Source organism: Coptis chinensis, chromosome 6 (assembly GCF_015680905.1).
Source record: "Coptis chinensis isolate HL-2020 chromosome 6, ASM1568090v1, whole genome shotgun sequence".
NCBI classification, from domain to species: domain Eukaryota; kingdom Viridiplantae; phylum Streptophyta; class Magnoliopsida; order Ranunculales; family Ranunculaceae; genus Coptis; species Coptis chinensis.
In genome coordinates this window covers 28,457,480-28,484,247 of record NC_141461.1, presented here as the reverse complement: position 1 = coordinate 28,484,247, position 26,768 = coordinate 28,457,480, and the positions used below count along the sequence as shown (strand labels likewise).

At 37.0% G+C, this 26,768-nt stretch overlaps 2 protein-coding genes and 2 long non-coding RNA genes across 5 annotated transcripts; all 4 read left to right on the top strand.

Moving 5' to 3' along the window:
• The first annotated feature begins 314 nt into the window (after nucleotides 1-314).
• Nucleotides 315-12,876, top strand: LOC147492440 (ubiquitin carboxyl-terminal hydrolase 17-like). 2 transcript variants are annotated; one of them, XM_086565516.1, is made up of 11 exons: nucleotides 315-830; nucleotides 2,309-3,569; nucleotides 3,699-3,787; nucleotides 4,909-4,994; nucleotides 5,084-5,246; nucleotides 6,301-6,421; nucleotides 6,525-6,682; nucleotides 10,904-10,988; nucleotides 11,071-11,283; nucleotides 11,807-11,868; nucleotides 11,953-12,876. In XM_086565516.1, exons 1-11 carry the CDS (start codon nucleotides 457-459, stop codon nucleotides 12,776-12,778), a joined length of 3,438 nt encoding a protein of 1,145 aa, XP_086421642.1. In that variant the 5' UTR covers nucleotides 315-456; the 3' UTR covers nucleotides 12,779-12,876. The 2 variants fall into 2 exon arrangements, with proteins under 2 accessions (XP_086421642.1, XP_086421643.1); XM_086565517.1 differs by having other exon boundaries at nucleotides 11,940-12,876.
• Nucleotides 12,877-13,799: 923 nt separating this feature from the next.
• Nucleotides 13,800-14,623, top strand: LOC147492439 (uncharacterized). Its single transcript, XR_015199956.1, has 3 exons — nucleotides 13,800-14,128; nucleotides 14,254-14,364; nucleotides 14,485-14,623. It is a non-coding gene; the product is annotated as an uncharacterized LOC147492439 (long non-coding RNA).
• Nucleotides 14,624-15,929: 1,306 nt separating this feature from the next.
• On the top strand, nucleotides 15,930-22,579 carry LOC147492438 (uncharacterized). The gene is made up of 6 exons (XR_015198834.1): nucleotides 15,930-16,320; nucleotides 16,466-16,776; nucleotides 17,237-17,355; nucleotides 17,941-18,015; nucleotides 20,114-20,273; nucleotides 21,999-22,579. It is a non-coding gene; the product is annotated as an uncharacterized LOC147492438 (long non-coding RNA).
• Nucleotides 22,580-24,370: 1,791 nt separating this feature from the next.
• LOC147492437 (AT-hook motif nuclear-localized protein 17-like) lies at nucleotides 24,371-26,374 on the top strand. The gene has a single exon (XM_086565676.1). It carries the CDS (start codon nucleotides 25,141-25,143, stop codon nucleotides 26,203-26,205), a length of 1,065 nt encoding a protein of 354 aa, XP_086421802.1. The 5' UTR covers nucleotides 24,371-25,140; the 3' UTR covers nucleotides 26,206-26,374.
• The last annotated feature ends 394 nt before the right edge of the window (nucleotides 26,375-26,768 follow it).

The window sequence follows — 26,768 nt, the reverse complement described above, 5'->3', positions numbered from 1 at the left end:
TTATTGAACCGCCATCCCTCGGGCATCACCTTCCGAACCGAATATTCTGAAATAAAAAACACTAAACAATACCGAACATCAACACGTCAAATCAAGTCCCAACAACAAAATGCTCATTAGTTATTACATACACCAAACTACCTAAAATAAATAAATATATCTTTCCCAACACTCACTTCACTTCACTCCACTCGAAAATCCTCGAATCTCCCTCTCGCCACTCCTCTCTCTCATTATTCCTCCCCACGTTTCTCTCTCTCTCTCTCATTCTCATCAATCATCCAATCATCAACGGTCTATATTACCCGGCCCCACTAAATAAACAAACTGGGCCCCACATCCACCACCACTCCTAACTAATAAAAATCAGACCTCATCCATGTGTGGCGGCGTTAATTGTATCAAAATTAGATGTACCAATAATAATAATAATAATAATAATAATAATAATAATAAATGCTGCTGGTTACCGGAGATCTAGGGTTTACAGGATTAGTATTGATTTTCATTTTGTTTTTTTTCTTGGGTCCAATTTTAAGTTATTTGATACAAAAGAAATGGATAAATGCAGTGGAAAAAAAGGAAGAGATTATGAGATTAGTTGCTTTGGCTTCAGAAGAAGCGGCGAGGGCTGAATTTGAAGCCCATCTTAATATTACTAATAATAGTGTTATTAGTGTTAATAATGTGAGTGGTGTTTATGATGATGATGATGATGGTGATGGGGATGTTGTTGTTTTGAAGAATGCGGGGCCGCGACAGGGGCAGTGTGCACTCTGTTATTGTCCTACTACTACTAGGTGTGCTAGATGCAAGGCTGTTCGATACTGGTTAGTGTTTTTTCAACTCCCCCATTTGGTTGATTTGATAATTTGGGTTGGTTTTAATGTAAAGATTTGTTTTTTTTTTTTGTTATGTGTTAAATTTTGGTTAAATTTGGATGTGGAGAGTGAATGTGAGTGTGTGTGAATGACATTTGAGTAGTGGAATTGAGGAATGGAGAGAAATGTAGTAAACACAAAGTAATAATAGAGAACAAGAATATCCCCTAAAAGCATATTTTTTTAGGGACTGCTATACGAATCTTGTTTTTACGTTTACATTTTATATTATGTTACGTTTGATCGATTGCTTCTTCATTAGAGCTCTTAGCTGTGTGAGTTGATGGATAGCGACTGCAGTGATTTAGAAAAGAATAGTGGTTTGGGTGAAAGTAGGTTTTCATCTTTGTACTAGTAAGGATGACGAGAGTAGAAAACATTGACAAGAGAAAACAGGACCGAAGGAGTATTTGAGGTGGGTAAACAATGGTTAGGAGCCTATGACTCTTTGGGGAGTAAGAGTTTTTGTGCCTTAGCTGTCATTCAACAATAGAGACAACCTGGGCGACAAGAGCACAAAACAAAGTGTTGGAAGGGAGGTGCGTACCATCCAAGTCAGTCTTTTCAACATTGGTTGCTTAGAACCCAATATCATTTCTACGGGAACAAAGTTGGGCGTATGGTCTGTGCGAAGGAATGGTTTATAGCATGTGCACATATGGTCTTAATTACTTACAGTCTGCGCGTAGAAAAGACCGTTAAGTTTGTGCAGGACAATTAAAGACAACTCAAATCATTGGTTGTTTGTGCCCAGAAGCTGAATTATGGCCGACTGAATGTGTTTGGGCTCATACTTATTGTACAAGTATGCTAGAGATAACTTACCACTTGCACTTGAAGGCTGTACTTAGTAACGGATGATATATGACCTATAACCGTCACCCAAAGGTGACTTAGTGGTCTAGTTTGATAGAAATGGAATGCTGAATGTTTGAAGAAGTTTATAAGCTACATAACGGCGAGGTGAGGCCCATGCCTTAAAACGACTGAATGTCGGTGCCAAATAAATTTTAATCCCTTATCTTACCCCCTGTCTGCAATCCCTGTTGTGGGACCCACATAATGGACACGCTAGAATCCAGCCATACACTAAGTTCTCCATGTAATGGTGATCATCTTCACAAAATCTTAATACCATACGAAATTCCTAACCTCTTGAAAATTTTAGTGCTTAATTTGTGGTACTTCTGGTTTGATTTTTGGTAGGGCTATGAGTTCCGATCGAATTATAACTATAACTAGGTAAGGATAACTAATGTTAATATTGGATTGACCAATGTCGTCTATGTGGGGTCCAACAAGAGGGAGTAAGAATAGGGAGTTGTATACGCCAAGACACACACACACACACACACACACACACACACACATATTCTGTAAAGAGCATTTTTTTTTTGATGTTTACTTATAATCTCACCTCATTGCAGCTCCGGTAAGTGTCAGATTATCCATTGGAGACGAGGCCACAAGGAAGACTGTCGTCCTCCAAGCACTACTGTCCACTTTAATGGTTCAGGAAGTGATTCCGATCAACACATTGAAGTGCAAAGAGAACATTGTGAATTTTATGAAAAGGATTTGGAGATGGGGAGCAAATGGAACATTAAACACTTGAAAAGATTTTCCAAAAAATCTGTGTCATCTAAATTAAATCTCCCTCCTGAATTGTCAAGTTGGAGGGAAGATGATAAAGTTGAGGATTTAATAGACGACAAAGGAGCACACGTCATCTATAGATTTCCGGATACCTCGTCTACAAGCTTTTCAGCATCCACCAGTAGTAATGAAACATTGGTTGATGTTTCTCCTGATGACGGTCCTATATGTGACAGTCTAACTAGATCAAAGGCGCGTGTATTTGATCATGTTGTCTCCAGTGTGGTTGAGACCAACGTTAATCATAATGGCCCTAAATCATTTTCCCGGGACTTCTCTGGTTTGATTAGTTCTGTAAATAATATTTCCTTTTCAAGTAAATCAAAACCGCGACCAAGTTGCAGTCCCAGTGCTAATGACTGTGAATCAACCAGATATTCAGGCTCAAGCATCCCTGGCCTTGATGAGTGTGAAGTTCCGGATCCTTACACGTGCCCTTCTGATTACCCAGAGGAAGTTATCGAGATTAGTTTCTGTGGGAATGATATAGGCGATCAGGCTTCTAAGTTCGGTAAAGGTGGTCATGATATTTCACCTAATTCTGAATCTTTTATGTGGTTTCCGTTGAACTTCAAGCCCAAAACCCTTGAACGAGATGATGCAAATAGGAAAAGGTATGTGAAGAAGAGATCTAGTGATGGAGTTACTTCATCAGAGAAGATAGATAGAGATGTATCTACAAATGGGTTTTTGGCAGCTGAGGTCTCTAGGTCGTCCAACATTGTGGATAATGACCAAAGTAATCATTCTCAGATTCTGGAGTGTAAAGAAAGGCTGTCTGCATGCTGTGGTGGTTCTGAATGTCATTCATGCTGTAGCGGCAGAGGGAATTCTATTTCATACGTTAAGTCCCTGAAAGTTGATAATCATACAATGCCCAGTGGTTCATCGGAGATTGCAAGTTCTGTACCAAATGCAAGCAGTGGACTGAAAACATCTGTCCGCAAAGTTGTTCAGCAGTTTAGAGTCCCAAAACCTTCAAAACACAATCCATTTGGCTTAAGTGAGGTTGCTGAAAGAAACAATTACAAGGTTTATTTAAACTTGTTATACATTATTCTTAGTAATGTAGTTTCTCCCGTTTTGATGCATCATTTTTATTCTCTTTGTTGCTCAAAAGAACTAAAAGGTTTTTTCTTTTTTGTTTTGTTTTCCTCGCAGATGCTCTTTCCATATGACTTATTCATCAAACTATATAATTGTGGAAACGTGGAATCGCGCCCATGTGGACTAACGAACTGTGGGAATAGGTAAAGCATATGCTTTCTTCTTACCAAGCAGAAACAAAAAATAAAAGATAGTTTCTTCTTCCTGCTTGTGGCATTTTGTTAGCCTTCTTACTATGTCATTGGGTTTTAGGTTGGTTCTTTATTTAGTTTCCGTTGCCATAGCTTCAGACTGCTGCCTAAGAATGCCCTATTTATCCGCTCCTATATTTGATGCATCTATGCTGACTGGGGATCTAGACTCACGTCAAAACATGTTGTTAAAGGATGCGACATCCAATTATTAGTTCCATGAAAACAAACTAATAGTAATAGCACATTTCATTTAATTCTGGACTAACAGATCAAAATAATGACAATACTAACGGTAATACTATGTTTAATAGTTATCTTAACAATTTAACATCATAAAGTAATGTTAGTAACAATAATACTAAAAGTAATAGTGATAATAATGTAAATTATTAATGTTGACCAGTTTAGAAGTTCTAAAGACCACTGCCTTTCTAAAAATCTATAGCAACAAAAAGGTTTTAACTGCACATTGTTGTGCTCGACCCCCCCTCTTTTACTAAATGTCTTTGATCATGTCCCTTTCTCCTTGACCAATGATTGATTGGAAAATATAATCATGATTAAGAGAAAAAAGATTTCACAATCACTGGCTTCTGTAAAAGTTGCAACCAAAGATAAAGGTCCTATTGGTCAAGACTTTGGAAGTTGTGCAGGTCCTGGGTCTAATTCCCACCTTCACCGGGAAAAGGGAATTTAATGGAGTTGGGGAATAAAGTTCCAACTATCCCAAAAAAAAAAAAAAAACTCAAATAAAAATAAAAGGAAAAACCAAAGATGTGTTCAGAAACATGGCTGATACTCACGGTATTTAAGTTTTAACTCTTTATGGTTGTAGGCTGAGATACCTTATCTTTCAAATGTTCCCAGCTGCTCCGTCCTCTCTTAAGCCTTCCAAACTGTTGCTTAGCAACATGAACTTCCCTGTATAGTTCTTTTGTACTGATTATTCAAGTTCATCATGTTTGTTCCTGATATAATACCAAGTGCATTTGATGTTCCTGGATTCGGATACTTTTCTACTTACAAGCCTCTTTGGTGGTTTTAATAGCTGTACTTGTTTGTTTGTGCAGCTGTTATGCTAATGCCGTGCTTCAGTGCCTGGCGTTTACTCAGCCTCTTACTGCTTATCTTCTCCAGGGACTTCATTCTAAAGCATGCATGTTTCTGCTCATGTTCTTACTTGTGCGATTAGCTTACTAATCTTACATATCTTGGATAACACTTTCATGCATTGTATTATCTCAGGTCCGAGGAAAGACTGGTGCTTTACTTGTGAGTTTGAGTGTCTAATTCAGAAGGCAAGTGAAGGGACTTCTCCACTCTCTCCGAATGGGATACTGTCCCAACTTCCAAGCATTGGGAGTCATCTTGGTAATGGCAAAGAAGAAGACGCCCATGAGTTCTTAAGGCAAGATGGTTCTAACATTATTTTAAGTGTCAATATGTATGTATGTTAACCTTGTGAATACATTATTGTTTAAGCATCTCAACAGTGTTATTTATTAAAGTTTCAGTTGCACCAGTTAAAAAAATTCTATTTTAATACCGTATTATCATTAGTGTTGTTATGATTTTTAGTTCTATATATAGTTTAGGCATGATTATTTGGTTTAAACGTCTTTTACGGAATAAATATCCGGTGCTTGAGATTTATTTGTTCTTTAAACTGAAATTATCTTTTACTTGTGGTATGAGTCATCAATTGCAAGGTTTATCCTTCGAGGATTTCTTGTATGCTTCGAAATAGATTTGTTTTTCTTCGCTATTATGAGGTGTTGGCCACAATGCCACATTACCTCGTCTCTGTAGTTACTTTTCCTTGAAGGAGCTTTGTACGAAAAATTCATTTCCTTCTTTTCCCCAAAAGAAGAAAAATCTAGTAGTTGCCTATGCCAGTCCTTGTCAATTTCATCCACTCATGACTTTGACATGTTTTCCACCTCCAATACCTGTGAACATACTCTTAGCACATGTTGGCAGGCCTACAAACAAGGCTACAGTACGGCTACACCATCCATGTGTCTCATGTATCTTGGACATTATAATATAAATTTTACTTCTACAAACTTGGTATTCATTAACATTCTCACATAAAAGCCTTATAGAAAGTTTTCTACCAAAATCTATTTTATCGAAAACCATCTCGAGGGAAATTTTAACTTTTTGAAAGTTTGGAAGCTAAGAGGTAGAATTTGTCTGCCATGTACATTGTCCTTTTTTCTCTACATACTTTTTTTATTGACACTAGTTTTTGCTTTATGATCATACTGTTTGGTTATCACCTATTAGATCTTCCCCCCCTAGCAGTGAGTCACACGTGCACTTAATATCCCCCCCCCCCCCCCACACACACACACACAAATAAAATAATAAATAAAAACAATAAAAAAATAAGCGTTATCTTTTATGTATGATTATTGTCTGGAATATACAATATTAATTGTGTGTGGTCATTTTAACAGGTATGCCATTGATACAATGCAATCGGTTTGCCTGAAAGAAGCTGGAGTATATGCATTGAACCCCTTGGCAGAAGAAACAACTCTTATAGGTCTGATTTTCGGTGGTTACCTACGATCCAAGGTAGCCTTCGTCATTATTGTGTCTTTTGTTCACATGCTCAAGTATTTCATGAAGAAGGTTCCATGTTTATGAGTGGCCTAATCATCTGAACTGGAAATTGCAGATAAAGTGCATGAAGTGCCATGTGAAGTCTGAGAGACATGAGCGGATGATGGATCTTACTGTTGAGATACAGGGGGACATTAGAACTCTCGAAGAGGCACTTGGGAAATTTACTGCCACGGAAGTCCTAGATGGAGAGAACAAGTACCACTGTATCAGGTTGGTTGTTTTAATGATTTATCTTGCAGCTCCTTACAGCAACATATACCAAATTTTTATTGAGAAAATCTCGTATTTTCTTACAAACCTTAGGGTTGGTAAAGAACAGTAGTAGAAAGGACGTATTCCTTGAGATGTGTAGGCTTATAAACATTATTGGTTAATATATATTTAGAAAGAAAAAACTGCTTGTTCCACTTCAAACAATCCCACCTTCCAAGGGTCACACGTAGTAACAAAACAAAGAATTTGGAAATTACGTGGAACTCACCATCTTTTTTGGCTGTTAATCTCAAGAAAGTATAAAATAAACTATATTTTGTGAAGTACTTGAATCCAAATTAAGTAGCTTTCTCATGGTACTAAATATTTAGAGGTTGTGTGGAAGAATACATTAATAAAATGTGGGTGGTTATCCAGCTTCTGGTTATAAACGGAGCAGCTTTGCTTCCGGTTTGTGACATAATTTCATATCAAAGATATTTGGTATTATGATATTTAATAAGTGTACTCTGTTGTATATTCTTACGGGCTAAAGTTGAGAGAAAGGAAGCTACACAATGAGTGATTCAAATAGAATGTACTATGACTACTTTTAAATCATCTATTTTATCTAGACAATTTTATTCTTACGTAATTCAATATTTGTGTAAAGGAGGCAAATATTCTATATGAAAGCAACAAGTGCAAAAGTAGGTCAAGGTATTGATGGTCACGTATGACCAATATATGACTTTGGAACCTAATTCCAATGCCTGTGTCAATTATAGGGTTCGACACTTTGTTCCTCACAAAGAACACAAACTCTCACACAAGAATTCACACAGGGAAAACCTTTCTCTAAACTCAACACTAACTATGGCCAAAGGCCTACAATTTATTTATAATGTTCAACAACTTTGAATATAGAAACCTATTCCAAAAACAATTCTAATGGAAATGGAAACATGAAATTCGTAATAATAAATACCTTAAAAATAGAAATAGCCAAAAACACTAATTAGACTCAATTCCTAAATATACTAATAATAATAGTAACTAATTTAGGCCTTTTGGGGATGATCAAGGGTTGTAAACCCTAGAATACATAAAGTATCCTACAGGAAAACCAGAAAGAGGGTAGAACAAACTTAAGAATGCAACACAATCATTATGTACAAACTAGTTTCTCAGGATAATGCAAGTCCTTGGAATCTGTGTTGCAAAGGTACAAGTATGAGTATCAGATCCGAACATGGCTGCAAAAGAATTGGATTTGGCAAGTGAAAAATACAGGTTTTCGGGACTAGGCTCGTTTTTATTTGGTTTTATTAGTGTATAGAAGACCAATAGTCTTAGAATCGACATAAGGATAAACCAAGAGGCAATGGCTATGTTTGTGATCATAAATGATAATGAACTTGAGCAGTAATTTTTGTGTTAGAATAGGAATAATAATAAAAACCTATCTGCTTGAAGACTTACAGACAGCTTATCAATTGTAACACTTGCTAGAGAAGGCATATTATTTACTGATGGCCAACTGGTTAACAAGTTTTAGTAAACGCCATTATCGTAGTGAAGGCCCACTCTGTAATAACTAGTGCTAGGAACTAGGAAGAGATAATTATTTAGGTTGGACCCCATCTTCGTAACACACTTTAGGGATGGTCCAATGCTAGAAGGGGGAATTGACATATATGATAATGCACACCGGGACATCATGTATTGTTCATCGCCAGACCTTGGGTTTGAGAGTAATGAAAACCAAAAACTAAAAAACATTTTCTACCTCCAAACCGTAGTGATGCTTATAGCTTCAACTAGTGCCAACAAAACAGACAGCAAGCTGTCCATAAAAGCCGTATTTCTCTCTCCTCTTCAACCAAAGGTCCACATGAAATATGTTTGATGTAAATCTTAGAATTTAAGTGAGGGTATAAATAGAAGTACAGTAGGAGCTATGCTTACTATATTAGGTAAGCGAACCAATTACCTATGTTGCATGGGTACGGGTACGAGTGTCCAATTTGGACACCGGTACGGAGATTTGGACGCGGCATGGTCTAAAAAGCAGATACGTGGACACGGCTAATATTTAATTTAATTTTAATTTTTTTATTAGAAAAACTATTTGGCAATAAGGTTATTGAAAAGATAAGTAAAATTCTGTGGTTATTATAGGATCTCAATTCTAATATTTTATGTTTTTGTGGGTCATATCTTATAAAAGATACATTATCCTACACCTCTTATTATAGAAGTGTAGGTATCGTATTTGGGCCGTGTGTCCGCGTCAGACTCGGCGGCACGAGACACAACAGAAAATATGAAGTACCCATGCAACAGAGCCAATTACTTGTCGAACTTGATAAATGTGCTTGATGCAATCTAGTTGCGGAAACTAATTCACGTTCCCTAGTATAGTTTTATTGAAATTTTCATTTAATTTGTATAGGAGTTTGGTTTTGCATTCTGCGTAACCGTAGTAGCTTCATCGTTGTCTGATTCTTACTTCTTTTTTTCTTTTTTCTTTCTTCTGAAATTTGAGTGGCAAAGGCGCTTGTTTAAATGATGTTTCTGGTAATAAGTAATAACTCATACAAAAATTACAAACTATGGTGACAATTGACTCAATAATGCTGTTTAAACTATGACGTTTGCGTATAGAAAACCTTGAACTACCTGATGTTTCTTTCTAATACACATCGGTTCGGGTTGGGTTTGGGTCTAAACCGACAACCGAACCGACCCTATCGGTTTATATTTTTTTTGAAACCGAACCGAACCGAATCGGCTGTGTTATACTAACCGAGCTGAGCCGATACTCAACCCGAACCGATTGGCTTTTACATATTTTAAAATTAAATCAATTAAATATATATATTTTAATATATATTATACATAGCAGGTCGGGTTTGGGACTAAACTGATGACTGAACCGACCCTATCGGTTTTCAAATATACTTAACCGAACTGAAGCGAACCTACTCATAAACATAACCGACCCGAAACTGACCGGTTTGGTTGGTTTTGTCGGTTCAGCCGGTTTTATGCACACCCCTACACATAGCTATCATTTTCTTTTTTCCTTTGCTTCTAGCAATCTGGCCCATAGTACAAAATATCGCGATATACGCGATATCTATCGAGATTTCACCAAAGGATATGAGAATATCTAGGTTATGAATTTGATATATTCAACTGATGCAAGTGTAATTATCGTCGTTATATCCTAAAATATCCCGATATAATACGAAACATCGATATTTTAAAAATATCGCAAATTTTACAGACCCTTCGTCTTTCTCAACCAAATCAACTCTACCAAACATTGAGAAAAATGGACTTGTCTCGCAAAAGCTATAAAAACATCCGACCAACAACAACTCTACTCAACAGTAGTAATTCACAACAATGATTCAGATTCATGAGAAGAAGGTTATAAAACCACAAAAGAAAACAAAGTCAAACTCGAAAAAGAAGAGAAAGTATAAGAGTGGGTGTTGCCAGATGATGAACTGGACAAGTTCAAACTTTAAGTCAATGAGTAAAGTACGCTCAGTAAGACCTCTTCAAGTTCAATAACTTTTCTTGTTCACATGACGGCTCATTGAAGTTGTAATTTACTCCCTTATCTTTAGAGGTTGACCAATAGATCCAAAGGTACGGTATGACCTTTGTTTGCACCGAGAGGTCTGGAGTTCTACTTTGGGGCGTGGGGGTGGGGGTGTGTTGGCAGATTTATGCAGAAGAAAGAGTTCTTAGACTTGTTAGTCTGATCAAAACATTGATGGAATTCAAGTGTTAACCATTGATCCAAAATAGTGAATGAGTGAAGGAACTTATTCAAGTGATTCTTCATCTTCGGTTGTTTTTAGAACTGAAACGGTCGTTTCTATTGTTAGTAATAATAAGAGGAGAAATAGGAGTGAATGAGTGATAGTGGAGAAGGGATATTTGGTTTTATGTCTATGATATATCATAAACTATCGCCAATATATCGATGATTTTTTTATTTTTATCGATATATCGACGATATTAACAAATGTTTGTATGTAAAATATCCTCAAACAAGGGGATATATCGACGAAATATATCCAGATTTCAGAGGTCGATATATCCCCATATCCTGATATTTTGTACTATGATCTGGCCTACTTTTAGTTTGGAAATCATATGTTTTAAAGTTTTAAAATTTACATCTTTTTGTGTTCCTTTCTTCTCCGCTCTTTGATTCAGATGCAAGTCCTATGAGAAAGCCAAAAAAAAGTTGACAGTGTTGGAGGCCCCAAATGTTCTCACAATTGCTTTTAAACGATTTCAGGTAATTCTGAATTGCAAATGTTGTTGCAAGTTTTTCTATTTGTTTTGGGATATAATGTTTTCTTGTTCTGTGGGCTTTACAGTCTGGCAAATTTGGAAAGCTCAACAAGTCAATTCATTTTCCAGAGATCCTGAATCTGGCTCCGTATATGAGTGGAAAAAATGATAAATCCCCCATATACAGGCTTTATGGAGTTGTTGTTCACTTGGATGTCAAGAATGCTTCATTTTCTGGTCATTATGTTTGCTATGTCAAGAATCTCGAGGGAAAATGGTTCAAGATTGATGACAGCAGGGTATGCTACACTTAAATCCACAGAATTAGATGTTTTGCGTTGAAAGTGGTTAACCTTGATTATGCTGTCAATTTCAACTATATTTTTAATGTTTTATTTGGAATAAAATGTAAGACACTGATCTAATAACATGAACATTGTAGCTTATGTGGCCCTCATGCAACATGGATTCTAGTGGGATCAATACATTAACTTTGGATGGATAGATAATCTTTTCGCAAACAGTTATTGCATAGATACTGAAAAATTTCTCGTGGTTCTACATGGCACTCTTGCAGCATATTTGCTTTGGAAATCTCCTGAGATAAATTATTTCTCTACTGGATTGTTGTTATTTATGAGTGTAGTTCAAGGAAAACAATATTATGAATTGGTTGTTACAATAGTTGAATGTGTTGATTTTCAATATTGAGACCTGATATAGTTTGGTAGTCTAATCTCTCATTTCCTTGGTCAGAAACATAGCTGGTACTAATCAGTGGTGATTTTGCTATTTACTTGTGTTGTGATCATTGATGTATAGGTGAAACCTGTGGAGCTTGAGAGGGTCTTGTCCAAAGGTGCATATATGCTCCTTTACTCAAGGTAACATATCCCACGACCTAATGTTTTGTTCCCACTTTGTCCTTCTTGACTGCTGTCTAATGCTAATCCAGTTGCCTTTTTTAGGTGCTCACCTCAGCCTCCAAGTTTTATTCGCAGTGCAATTACATCTAACAGAATCAAAGTTAAGCGAGATAGATCTTCGGAAGTTACCACAACAAACCACTTAAAAAAGGATACCAGTGCCAGAGCAAAATGCTGCTCGGCAGCTGTAAGAGCTGATACTTCAGGGTCCACGGCAAATAGGAGACCTGATGAGTACCCCTATCAAATGACTTCTGATGCAAGATCTGAAGTCTTTGATCCATTCAACAGAAGAGTTCACCAAGTAAATAGGGTTCCTTTTCTTGATTCGTCAAGTGATAGCTCTTCCCTATTCAGCTGCTCGGACGAAGGTTCCTGCAGTACTGAAAGCACCAGACACTCAACCAGCACCGATGACTTGTCTGATTACATATTTGGTGATTCACGGTTTGGGTGGAGCAGTCCTTGGAGAGGTTCAGATGAATCCGATGTTTCTTGTTCCTCTCCATTCTTAAGAGCTTCACCTTCAACAGGATCTCATCGAAACGCATCAAATTCATATGGAGCAAAAGGGCACCCCTCTTCTAGTCCAGGGAATATTGATACATTTTCTGCAAGGCTACCTCGGGACGGTAGAGAGTGTTTGCAAGGGAAAGAAAACCCTCTATTGTATTCTGACACAACAAAATATTGTAGGTCGGCAGATTGTAGTAGTAGTAGTAGTAGTAGTAGTAGCAGTGGTAGTGGTAGTAGTAGTAATAGTGAGATTGACTTACAGCATTTAGGCTGGGGTAACCCTTTCAATATGAAATCTGGTGTATCAATGAGAAAACCTATATGTGAAAGAACAGCGCAAACGTTATGTTAGAAGACTTGAGTTGGGGAGAAATAAGAGTTAGGTTGTACTTAGATACTCAGATACTCTGCTGGTTCAATGAGAAAAATCAGCCATCATTTTGTGAATCACACCTTGTCCTTTGTGTTTATGCGCGTTCATTCTATTTGAGCTTGGTTCGATTGTTATATACTAGATCATTTTGATTGCAATTTTGTTGAGCATCAAGTTACATTAGACACCTACCCTAACAGTCATAGAGTGGTCTGGACAGTTCAAATCCCATGCCAACGTAATTTGGTGTCTTGTTTATGGAAATATTCAAACTCTAGCAATCTAACGCCCTTAAAAGTAAGATGGCATGAACAAATGCATTTTGTAACTTTTCTACTGAGATGTGAGCTTATGTATTCCCTTCGATGCAACTTAAAAAAACAAGTGTGATCGGCACTAATGAATGTGGCGAACCTTCTAAATGAGTCACTTCAGTGGGAGAAATAGTATTTGGCCGCCTTTTTGGGATATTACAATGGATATCAAGCTCTGGAAGACTGGAACCTCATTCCAAACTACACACGGTGATATGGTTAATATAGCATTCGCGCGGAAAGAAGATTTTGAAAAGCAAGCATGTTAATCCACTGTTTAGATGCGGACGTATAAGCCACCCTGTGGTACAGTACTGGTACTGGGTTGGTGGGCAACTTAACATTTGAAGTTGCAACTTACAGGACGTGAAGTGAAACTGGACCTAGCTCTTTAAGATGTGATCTACATTTGTGGATTCAAATGGAATGTGATTAACACATGTAGGCGCTAGGAGATCTTGCATTGTTTCAGTTCAGTGGCCCTTGCTTTGACGTACAAAGCCTTTTGGGCTCACTTTCTTTTTATCTTGGCTGGAGAGATCCATGGGCTAAGCATAGTACGTGCACATGTGCAGATGCTCCAGTAGACAAAAAGCCCAAAGAGAAGTTCTTTACTGAGTTGAAGGTGGGTTGGAGGCTTGGAGGGATTCTTTTTGGAATTTGGATGATTGAGGGTGGAGAAAGTGTATCTGCCTATATATATATATATATATAGGGGCTCAGCCCCTTGGTTTTAATCCGGATGAGTGTAAACTCCTTCCTATCGGTCCATATCACATAACCTCTCTATTTATCGGCCCATATCACATAAACTCCCTGCTTTCCAATATCAGCGAAATTCCAGTCCGATTTCTATTTCCTATTTTATTTTATTACCCGTTTTACCCTTTTTCCATATTCATCCAAGAAGAACACCGAGATTCATCTGGATAACAAAGGGAAAGGGATATAAGATCAAGTACCATGCAAATGGATACGAGAAAGATCCGATTGAAATTGACTTCACTCCTTTCAGGTGCGTGTCTTTGTTTGAGATAATCTTTTATAAATAATATATTCTAAACTTATGATTCAATGACCAGTATAAAAAAATTCAAGAAGATACCTAACTGTTGATTGAATGATTTGATTTTTTGATAGAGGAGCTTGGCAAATTTCTTGTTTTTTGGAGTGTTATCTTTCATTATGATTGGTGTCAAGGACCAAAATGACAGAAGATATTGATGAAACTGAAATCGGTTTACTTGTTAGGTATCATCTTTTTATAATTGTATTATTGGTGAATTAGATAGATTTCTCCCTTGCTTTGACTGTTGAATATAGTTAATAATGAAGTGTGTCTGATGCTCTGTCTTATTCTGAATTTTGAAGAATAGTGGAAATGGAAGTACATAAACTGGGCAGTTTAGAGCATGATGATGAAACAAGGGCCTTGGCGGGGTTACTTGATATTTTTGCTTCTGCATTTTCTCTAAGGGAGATTGCTTCGGCATTTTGCAAAGCGGGTTGTAATGCTTGAAATCATTGCGAAATTTTTAGGTGAATCAAATGGATGTACTTCTTCTGCTTCTACTAGTCAAACATCCAATGAGGGGTCGACGGAGGCAGTTCCATCAGAGCAAGTGACAGAGATTATTCCATCAGAGAATTCGATTAATGCAGATAGGAATTCCAAATCATTGAAACCTAAAAAGCAATATGCTTCGTTGGTGCGGTGTCGAAGTGTTCTTGGTAAAGCCTACTCTAAACCCTTGCTTTTATGCAAAGTTTGGTGAAGTGGCCTGGCGAGTATTTGTTTGAGAGTATGGTTAAGAGATTTGGTTTGTTGGAGTGCTTTGATGTCTACTTATGCTCAATATGGGTATCTTGATAAAGGCGATAAAAGTGTTTAGGCAAATGGAAGTAAATGGAGTTAAGCCTGATTGTATGACTCTTGTTAGTGCTTTATCGGCTTGTGCTCGGTTAGGGTGTTTACAAATTGGAAATGAAATCGATAAATTTATTGTGGAAGGGGAGTTTAGGAGCAATATGTTTATTAATAATCTTGCGATTGGATTTGTATCGCGAAATCTTGAGGGATATGAATGTGGCTAGAACTATTTTTGATGAGATGTCTAAGAGGAATGTTGTTTCTTGGAGTATTATGATTGGAGGTTATGTTGGTTATGCTGGTGGACAGATCCTTTCTGAAGATGCCCTCTTTCTCGTCGTCCGGCTGGCCTTGGTTGTTGGGCTCGTTCAAGAAGCAATGCATAATATATTTAATTGCTCATTTTGATGTTATATAGACACATTTTGTAAAACTATATTTACAGTCACTGAATTTTTATAGACGTTTTTTTTTACATTTGAGTTCTAACCAGATGACGCGGGTTATGGAAATATGAATTTATATATGCAAATATGAAATTACATATGTGAATACAAATTTACATATGCAAATATGAAATTTCATAGACGTTTTTTCTGACATCTGACAGGTGACACAAGTTATGTAAATATAAATTTACATAGGATGACGTCAGTCCAGTTTGTCCTTAAGTCGAAATTATAAGTAAAAATTGATGACGTCAGCCCGATTTTTCCAGAGATATTTTGGTTTGTTTTGGCTTTAATGTTATCTAAAACCATTATTGCACAGTGGGCGAAAATGCTCATCTGCGATTTTAGGAGGCCACGTCAGCACAATTTTTAAGTAGGTACCTAAAATTAATTAAAAATCAGGACAGTATTTTGATTATTTACAAATCAGTCATTACTAAAATTTATTCCAGACGTTGGATTTGTTCCAGATTCGTTATATGTTTTCGAGATCCATAAAATTATGAGAAAACAATTACACGCAATTTTAAAAAAGGATTCGTGATATATCTACGTATAATAAAAACAGCAAAATTGATTCAAAAAAAAAAAAAACCCTTCGACTTCAAAGAGTTCAAACTAAAACAAAAAATCCCAAAACTCTTCATTCATCAAAACCCTTTCTTCTCCACAAAGAAACTCTCAACTAGAAAATAAAAAAACTTGGACTTCAATTAAGAATCCTAAAAACCCAAAACACCTAAAAGCCAAAAGTAATTGAAATCAAGTTCTCCGTGTCTTTTCAGGTCTTTGATGTCCAATGAAGGATTGCAGTCTCTATTTCCCATGGAAGACATTGCTGTAATGGGGATATGGGAATTGTTGCCTCATCTTAGTAAGTTTAAGGTAAGTAGTGAACTGCACAATGTCCTATTGACTTTCCCTGCTTTTTCATGTTAATCTAAAGCCTTGCTTCTTTACCTTATCTTTTCACCATATCAAATGGAGTTGACTTCAATTGGTTTATTTGATTTAATCTCTGAAATGACAGCCGGCTATGGGCATGGTTAGATTATTTGTTGAGAGAGCCACTGGTGGGTTCAAAGAAGATACTCAAGTCGGGAAGGGAAGCTTTTCCTGTGTTTTCAAGGGGATCTTAAAGGATGGAACAGTGGTTGTTGTTAAAAGGGCAATCATTTCCACCGATGTAAAGAAGAATTCAACGGAGTTCCACACTGAGCTTGATCTTCTCTCAAGACTTAACCATGCCCATTTGCTCATTTAGCAAGCCCATCCTCTTGGATGAAACAATCCCGGCTAGAATTTATCTCTGCCGTATTGCCTGTTTCCTATACCTGAAAGGTTTTTTTTCTCTATCTCGACGCATCGGCTATTTATGATTCCTGCTAATAAAAAAGCTAACTATTGTGTTGTGGTTGATATTTCTATTTGCATCACTTATTAAAATCCCCTACATTCTCTCTCATTGATAGTGGGAACGTCTCAGTTCGATAGGGTATTTATCCACCTGAGAGCAAATGTGAGCCATTACTTACATGTGTTTTCCGTGTATACTACCACATCTCTTAGCATATTGAATATCTTTATTGACACATTGCTACATCAGGTTTGTAGAATTTATAACATTTTCATTTTAATTAGATACTGAATTATGAATTTATGTTTGGGTGTATCTCCATACCATAATTTATGAATTTTTTTAGTTTCTGTAGACTGCATTCTGTAGAGGGTAACAGTAGTAAATAAATATCTTGTGGTGAAACCATGGGCCCATGCTGACAATTTGGCACTTGTATTTCAGGATGTTGGGGACAAATTACGTTGGTGCATTTGTGTTGACCAATCTTCTCTTACCACTACTCAAAGACGGTTTTGTTCGTTCGCGGGTGGTTAACGTTTCCTCTTTCACCCATCGATGTGGTATGTATCTGATCCCTTTCATGCATTGATCTTTTACCAGTGTAACTAAACCTCGGATTTAGGTAATATTTCTCTGTTTGAAAAGACGTAGTGTTTAACTGAGATTCGTCATAATATTTAGAAATTATCCAGTGTTGAAAAAGTTGAAATATCTTCTATTGATTCTTTGGTACCTTGAAATTGTATGCAAAATCTTGCAAACTGTGCTCTATGGCATACTCACTTTTTGGGAATTATTACCTTTTCAATTTCTTTCCATGTGTGTGTGTGTGCAAATATGGGGTTCCCACAATATTTCCGGGCTTGAGTCTTTACTCTTTTTCTCAGTCATCTTTCCATTTGTACCTAGAAAAATAAATTGACAAATATAACTGATGATGTAACGTCATTTGGGAAGTGTTCATCTCTGTCAAAAGCATATCCATGTGCTGAAGTTTATGAACCCACCAAATGTAAGCTGTCTTGAGAAAAGAATAACATTAGAAATGGGAAAATATCAATCAATGATTATACCAGTAAATTTGGTAAGTATGTTAATGGATCCCAAATTAAAATAATAATCACATTTAATTATTTTCTCAACAGTCTGCTTATTGCTATTCTCTTACGAGCTCCATCGGCAACTATGGTTGGTTGAAGGTTCCTCCCAGGTTCTGTCCTGTATGTATTTAAGAACTTCTTTGTCTCCTTTCCCGCTTTTACTTAATAACCAGGTATTAGGAAAGGAACTCTCCTGTGTATATAACAACATCTTTTAGTTGTTTAAATATTGAAAATGGAAAGTATTTACTAATCCTATACCGTGGATACAAACATCTGTTGTAAGTTTGTAACCTGTTTATTTAATCAATACAGTTACCTTGAAGCAAAAAAATAAAATAAAAATAGAAAATGAAAAGAAAAACTAAATGCTCGGCTGTATTAGTATCCAAGAGACTTCATATGGAAGTACTTAGCCATACCTATAAATCATTCCAAATGCTTATGCAGAGCAGCTTAAAGAAATCAGCAGTCCAATCGGTTTCCCCAAATCTTTTGCTTGGCGTGGGAAATGGGTGTTGGAAGAGGTTTTTTCCCCCTTGGTAGTGTTTATTAGGTTTCTTACTTGAACGTGAATCTGAGGCTGTGAAAGAGAAATGCATTAGTCTAGAATATGGAGTTCTAATGGAAAATAGGAATGTATTAATAGACACTAGACAGACCAGTTGCATCTCTGAGAACAAATATGCATTTGTCAATTCTAATTTACGAGAGAATTACCAATAACATTAGTGAAAATCATTTATGGAACTAGGCTTTTATTTTTATTACTCAATTTATTCTTTGCAAAAGCAAACACCAAACGGATCGAGTTTATACTCACTCATATCCTCTTCTGGTGTTACATTCTTCTGGGGTGAAAAACTCAGTAAAGGATGTTTCTCACATTTCATACATGCTATTGCTTATGATGATAATGATGTGATTTTTAGTTCCTTAATTTTTAAGGATGTATACTTTTAGTAGTCGGGGATGAGAAGGATTTGTTTGACACCTTGGGCAAGGGATGGGGTTATATAGAGAGTGGTAGAAGTCTGTCTAAAGTGATGGTCAGTTTCAACTTTCAGGGAATGGGGTGGGTAAAAAGGCACCCTCTAGCTCCACATTCAGTGACTTTCCCTTGGGGTCACAGACCAATGCGGCTGCCCCCAGAATACACTCAATCTGTAGATGACTTTGCATGCCTAGGAACGAATAAGGTCTTGGTCTAGGAATATAAAGGGTTTGAATAGGGTGATCGAGGGAAGTGCTTTGGAGGATTTGGAAGAGAAGTTTAGTTTTTGACTAAGTTTATTTCCAAGTACAGCTTTGAAATGTTTTGACAAGAAGAGCAAGGGTTGTGTCGGGAAGGATGCTCTCAAGTTCTCAGAGAAGTTTGTTGTGAGGCGTATGCCTGCCTTGGATTGCATTGGACTTGCTAATATTTTTTGTCAAGTACTCACCTGAACCTATCCTTGGATGTGGCGTACAACATCTTCGCTCGGATCCAAGAGGTTGCAGGAGACCTGAAGTGCGAAAAACACATTTTAAAGACATTCAACATACTAGCTAAATAGACAAATTTTGAACCAAACAAGACTACATTCCGAAGTCTCACAAATTGAGTTTTACTCATTACCAGTTGCAGTTACTGAATGAGTAATACACTAATACCATATCTCAAGAAACACTGCATACACTGACACACAGAACGCACACTCAAAAAAAGCCCTTATAACTTTTCATTATGAAACTAATATTTTTCAATATTGGTGCAAACACTGTATTACTCACAATACACTGTTTGTGACTTGGACTAGAATATGTATATCTATGAGAATTGGATTTCCATAATGATGATTGAACTGTACATTGTCAAATGACATGACGGTTGATCACAGCTCCATCTTTTTAGCAAAAAAAAAAGGGGCAAAATTAAATCCTTTTATCAGATGAAAAAGGAGAAGATAACAAAGAAAAAAAATGTTCTAACTATATTATATATGCAAATTTCATATGGAATTACACTATGTTCTACAATGCCAAGAGAAAACAGCTACTCGGTGAAGGGCACTGGGCACTCTCTATGAGCATGGTGTGCTTAATTGAAAGGCAGAAATTGTGTTACGCATTGTCATCAGGAGCAAGTAACAATATGATTGATGAATAGCTAAGCATAGGATACAAATTGGCATCGAGAAAGTCACGAAGTCTTGTCTTATGGCAATACTTTTTTCAGGTAGATCGTTCGTAAGAAAATCGAATGGAGTTGGCTTGCTGGTGTCAACAAGTGGTTCCCATCTGTAACCGGGTCTTTCTGGCAAAGAGGCAGTGACCTATGAATAAGGAAAATCAGCACCTAAGAAGATTGATGGATAACCTCACAAGTACTGTAGATGGTATACTTGATTTCTTCAACTATCCTTTTTTTTCATATCAATTTTAACATTTACAGGTAAAAATATTTCCGAGTGCCATGCTATGTGATAGTTTTCAATCCACAAGCAGTAGTATAAAGCAATCAACCGCTGTAGACCCACACATACTTTCATTACTGACAGATGCAAATTTGGCTATCCAAATCTTTCCGCAGTTCCAACAAATAGAGAAAGAGACAACACTAAAGAATAGAATGTAACACATAAGTTCTAAAGCCATAATCTGAACATATCGGATTCCAAAATCTGAAATCCTTCAAAACAACCTCAATAGCATTAACTTCTGTCAACCTGCTTTACATGTGACGATGTCGATGTCGAAGCAGTATAAGTTGCTTCACCAAACAATCAATGTCAGATATAAGAATCTTCTTTGTTGATTACAACAATCTTTCCATTTCTCATTCCAGTATGAAATTTTATGGCGTATATTTGTGCAAAGAGAACCTCATTCCATGTATCAAGAACACCAGGGAGGCACCAGTGCAAGCAATCTTGCACACCTGGTGTAGCTTTGATACTGTATCTTGATCCAGTTTTTCGACCAGATCAGGAACATCTTATGGTTACTCATTTAATTTTACTTTAGCAAAATCATATTCTTATTTAGGATTAATTAAGGGAGATAAGCTAGAGGACTACATCGCATGATTATACGTTATGATTACTGATTAGAGTTACTATGATGCTTTACATGCATGAACTATTGAAAGCCTCAAGAAATTCCAAAACTACATAACAGCCACACAAAAATGCAATATTTCTGTCTCTTCACCTTCCTTGAACATCTTCTATATAAAGCAAAAGCTTCCCCACTCATTTCACTCACATAGTCACACTAGCTCCTCTCCAAGCAAGTGAATTTCTTCTTTGTAGCAGTGTTACTAACATGGACTATTGTAGTGTCCATGACTGTGCAAGCACAACCATTGGCCTCCAGTTCAACTCTAGCTGCTCGACTAGAACTCGAGGAACAAAACCAGTGTTGGAAATCTTTAATGGAGCTTGAGCATTTCTTGGTGAGGTAGTTACGTTCTTTCGAATGGTGAAACATACTTAGGACCAAGTTGTGGTCGAGCCATTACGGTCATTGAGCACAAATCTTTGGGTTCCTGAGACAAGGAAAGCAATCGTACTCGAGACTATTGCGACTCCACATGGATAAACCAAAAAAAAAAAAAAAAAAAAAAATCACCATCAATAACCCACGCCCAAAAGTTCAAGCCACCTAAATTTATTATTTGGATTAACCATAACCAATAAAGAAGCACACTAAAACAATAACTTTACACCGTATAAAACACTCAAAGTAGTAGTATTCTAAATAAACAAAAGAGTTTAACTTATAAATACTAGAGAATCAATCAATAACACATTCAAACAACCTGCAGACTAAACAACCTGCAAACTTCCATCTCCCATCTTCAACACCTAGGTAAACTACTAAACTTTCAAAATTACATATAAATTTATTGTTCTATGAATTCTTGATTATTGCTCTGTTATAAATTAATTGTTATATTTAGTACATATATCACTTATCTGAATTGAACTACACCACTATCACATAGATTGGTATCAATCATTATATGTGAGCATGATTTATCATCTTAACACATTAGCTACATTGAAATTTGTAACTTATTCATAAGATAACATACTAATTTTTTTAAAGTTTATATGCAGCAATATGGATCATAATACAATCTTTTCTATTTCAAGGAAAACAATATTGAATCAAATCCTGATGGAAATCAATATTTATAAACCACCGGTTTACACAACAAAAGTGAAGGGTGACAAATTTGGATCAACCGTAACAATAGATGTTCCTATTCTGAAAGGAATATTTAAAGAAGACTGTGATGAATATGATGAAGATGAAGATTCAACCGTGCAAACAACCTATGGAACTCTTGAAGAAACACGGAATAAAGCCGAGAATGAAGCTGCACAAGATGCTCTCACATCACTACGTCAATGGTACAAATTCGAAGTCAAAGATTTCAACTTCACGGAACTTAAAGAAGCAAAGAGCGAAATCAATCATCTATGTCAGATTCATGAAGAAGCTACAAAGGAAATCAAACATCTTCAAGAAGCAAATGAACAATTTCATGAAATAAATCAAGGCCTACATGTTGATATCATGCACATTGGACAAGAAAATAGAGAATTGTGAACAACACTTGCTAATATTGAAACAGAAAACAGAGAATTGCGAATAATCAACATTAGTGATAATGAATAGAATAGAGTTACATGGAGTTATCAGTTTTTTTAGGAGTTATCATTGGATTATAAATTGTGCCAAGTTTTATTAGGAATGTTCATGCATTTTCATTTGTTTAGAAGTTTTAGAACCTTCGATTAGTAGCTATATGACTACTTATTGCCTTGATTTTGAATAATAACTACAGTTTATTTTACTACCTTTGTCACATTAAAAGAAAATGTTCATTATTACCTTTCTAAGGAAGTGCATCAACAAGTATTACCTCCACTATCCAATTAACCATTTTAATCCGTTGTTGAATCAAAAGTTAACCAAACTCCATAGTAGGAAGTGCATCAACTGTTCGTTCACTTGACCGAATCATACATCACTAAATAGGTGAGAAGAAAAAAAAACAAAGAAAGGTAACCAAAGCTTCTTGACTGAAAATGTAGTAAAAAACGATAATGTGGACGCGTTAGATGATCGGAACACTTGGTAAGAGTCTTTCTACATGAACAAACTATTTTGAACAAACTCTAGGAACAAACTGACGTGGCAAGCAGAGAGACCTTGATTGCAGTACTTTTTAGAGCAATGCACACTGCCTGATGAGTGCCACATCAGTTTGTTCAAAAGAGTTTGTTCATATAGAATTTTTGCACTTGGTAATATAACCAATCCTTTGGACCAAGGCCTAAAACCCAAATTCATAAAGGACCATAACATGGACCTTGACTGTAATATCATCCATTTAACAAGCCCATCCTATTGGATGAAACAAGCCCGGCTACCTTAACTGTAATATCATCCATTTAACAAGCCCATCCTATTGGATGAAACAATCCCGGCTATGGGCCGGGCTAAATGCTAGTATTTTAAATAATAGGGAGGTTTTATGCATGTGTTCGGTTAGAGGGGGTTTTTATGCTGGTTATGTATCAACCAGGGAGATTAAACCCAAAATCTGCTTGATTTTCATTACTTATCAAAACACGAGCAAATGATACTTAGCAGAATGGAGACCCGACGAACCACCTTATGAACCAACATGTAATTAGGGGCAGCTGCTAAGTGAGCCTGTGAGCCAACAGGTATGTAGGGGCCACTTGCTAAAGTTACCATTTATTGTAAATTTCAATAGACCACCCTGCCACCTCCACTGATAGATTGGCCAATAGGGTGGAAACCTACTTAGTAGCAGTTCCAGGCCGGGTAAAGTTTGTTTCTTGCTAGCTGGTCAAACAACATCGATCCCGTGAAGAGAGGAATGGTAATAAGCTAACGCCCACCACAACGCAGTGTAAATCTTTTGAGAGGCAAGCTGGCTCCTTGTTAATTTAAATTATGAAAGCAAGTTATGCTGACAAGGTAACTTCAGAAACACGAGATCTAAAGTCTAAACATTGTCAAAGGATGTGGGCGAACCAGTCGCATGTCCTATTTTCATTAAAGTAAGAAACATGCAAATATTGGTTGAGATCTGAGGTGATAAGACTAGAGAGCTAAAACCGTAACTTCCAAGACATAATCAAGATCACATAATCACTTTACTAGTTTTCAATTTTTCATTACTCTCTCCTCTCAGTTTCAAACTCATCAAAAGAAACACCAACGAGATCGTGATTGATGAAAAGTTTGATTACTAGGAACATGTGCTGCTAAGCAAGAAAATAAGAAATTTCATCATGAGTTTCGTAAGATATCGCTCGTGATAATAAGATGGATTTTCTCTAAACTAGTTTAAAGCACACTTTCTCCTACTAGCATTCTGTTTATATAAAAAAAAGTTTTGGTGGCGCAATTCTTTATATTAGCCAATGTCCAATGCCATCTATAAGATTTTGATTTAATCGTCACTACAAAATCAATAAGAATCATTTCGTCCTCGGCAATTCAATACTATTTCCTTACAAATGACTACCTAACGGATTGGAGAACGGATTTTCTTCTAGTGGGCAAAACCTAAAAGAGTGTGGTGGGCATTTTATCCCCAAAAATAAAACCGGAAAAATGGAAATGCATTGTGTTTGCGTTTTGCTAATTTGATACTATCAAAGTAGACTTGCAACACAAGAAGCTGTTAAAAAGCAAAGCAAGTCTTTTTGTGGTAGCATCAATGCATTTCTTTGGAAGAGTTGCTTAATTATTCCCCTTTCCTATCACATCCTCACCCTAGCTCCATAGGGTTCACCAAACACTAATAATAATTTTCGAAACAATGAGAAAAATTGATGAAAAAGGGAGAAGAAAAAACCAACCCAAATTCTCCATATGCATCCCAATCCAGATGGGCACATAGTTCAGAAACGGTCCCCACAACACCTCATGTCCTCATGCAAGTTGCAATCCAGAGACGGCCTCAATTACTGAAAGTCTGAAACAATACTGATCTCTTTTCGTCTTTACTTGGTTTCCAAGCTCACCCACCTCTCTCACTCAATAGCCCGGTCAAAAGCCTTCTCTTTTCTTTCCCTTATATACCCCCTCTCCTCATTTCTTTATTCATTTCCTCATCTCACACACAATCAAACCAACCAGATTCTCACTCTCCTGTGTTTTTTCTTACTAAAAAAAGAAATCCAAAATATATCATTAGTTTATAGTGAAGAAATGAAAGGTGACCATCTCTTTGAAGAAGTTAAACTTAAACCCAACCCCACCCACCACAACACCATGTTTTCAAAACTCCATCCTCATCCTCACCCTCATTCTCCCTCTCTTCTCCCCCACCACCCCCACACCCAATACCACCTCCAACTCACTCATGAATCTGAAGAAGAAGATAATAGCCAAAACAGCGTGGGCGCAACAGCTGAACAAGTAGAAGTAGCTGGACCATTTGGTGGTGGTGGTGGTGGTGGTTCGAGTATTGGGGTTGGTTCAAATATAAAGAAAATCAAGACAAGCACTGAACAAGTTTATAGTGGTGGAAGCGGCGGCGTTGGTGGTGGTGGAGCTAGTGGTTTTGGGGATGGAGCTAGTATTGAAATATCGAGAAAACCAAGAGGACGTCCACCTGGCTCAAAAAACAAGCCAAAGCCTCCTATAATCATAACACGTGACACGGAGTGCGCAATGAGACCCCACATTCTCGAAATATCGACAGGTCTAGATATTATCGAATCATTATCTCGTTTTGTTCGTCAACGTAACGTTGGTCTTTGTGTTCTAACTGCTTCTGGAACTGTCGTTAATGTTTCACTCCGTCAACCTTCCACTACTCCTGGGGCCACAGTTACATTTCATGGACGGTTTGATATACTTTCAATCTCAGCCACGTATTTACCTCCGACTTCATCAGTTCCTGCATCTAATGGTTGTTCTATATCTTTAGCTGGCCCACAAGGCCAGATTTTTGGTGGGTCAGTTGTGGGTGGGCTTATTGCTGCTTCAAATGTGTTTATTGTTGCTACTTCTTTTACTAATCCTACCTATCATCGTTTACCTAATAATAATGATGATAACGATCAAGATGTTACACATAATACAAGTGATCAGAACCAAGTTGCTACACCAATTTCTGCTGTTGGTAATGCTGGTGGAGGTGCAGAGAGTCATTCTGCACAGACTGATTCGGGTGGTGGTGGCATGTCAATTTATAGCTGTCATCTTCCTTCTGATGTTATTTGGGCACCCACCCCAAGACAACCAGCGCCTTCTTCACCACACTACTGAGTTTTTTTGTTTTTTTACCTACCTTTGTCTCATTTAGTGGATTATGGGAATGTTAACTTAGATAATGACGTTTAAGTGTGCTTTTACCTCTTTTGTTATAGTTAAGACTTCTTGTTGGAGTTTAGCTTGGGAAACTTTTACCTTAAATGGGATGTAAATCTTTTTTTCACTTTCTCTATCTTGGATTCTTGGTACTTCGGTATTGTAGTTCAATATTTTGACAAATGTGATGATGGGGGTTGCGTTGAAAGTTTGAGTCTGACCATATGTGTGGTGCGTGCTTGCCTGCAACTGATGCTGCTAGCTGCAATTGTGCAGAAGAGTGCTGAGAGAAGATAGTGGGGAATCAATATGAAGTCTGCAAAGAGAGTTTCTTTGACAAGTGGAGAAGAAAGAAAAAGATAGATGGGAAGCATGTGATGTTAGTTTGGCAGATTTTTCAGTAACCAGTGACGATTGGTGGAGACTGTAGTACACTGTACAGAGAGAGAGAGAGAGAGACTGAGTAGTAGAGTACACGCTATAGAGATGGGACTAGAGAGAGACAGGATTTATAGATGGTT

What these genes read in the sequence shown, in the direction of transcription:
- LOC147492440 (XM_086565516.1), top strand. Translation starts at nt 457, where the DNA reads ATGCTGCTGGTTACCGGAGATCTAGGGTTTACAGGATTAGTATTGATT. An exon ending in GGGACTTCATTCTAAAGCAT is followed by an intron (nt 4,995 to 5,083) that starts GCATGTTTCTGC and finishes GTATTATCTCAG; the next exon opens with GTCCGAGGAAAGACTGGTGC. An exon ending in GTGGTTACCTACGATCCAAG is followed by an intron (nt 6,422 to 6,524) that starts GTAGCCTTCGTC and finishes TGGAAATTGCAG; the next exon opens with ATAAAGTGCATGAAGTGCCA.
- LOC147492437 (XM_086565676.1), top strand. Translation starts at nt 25,141, where the DNA reads ATGAAAGGTGACCATCTCTTTGAAGAAGTTAAACTTAAACCCAACCCC.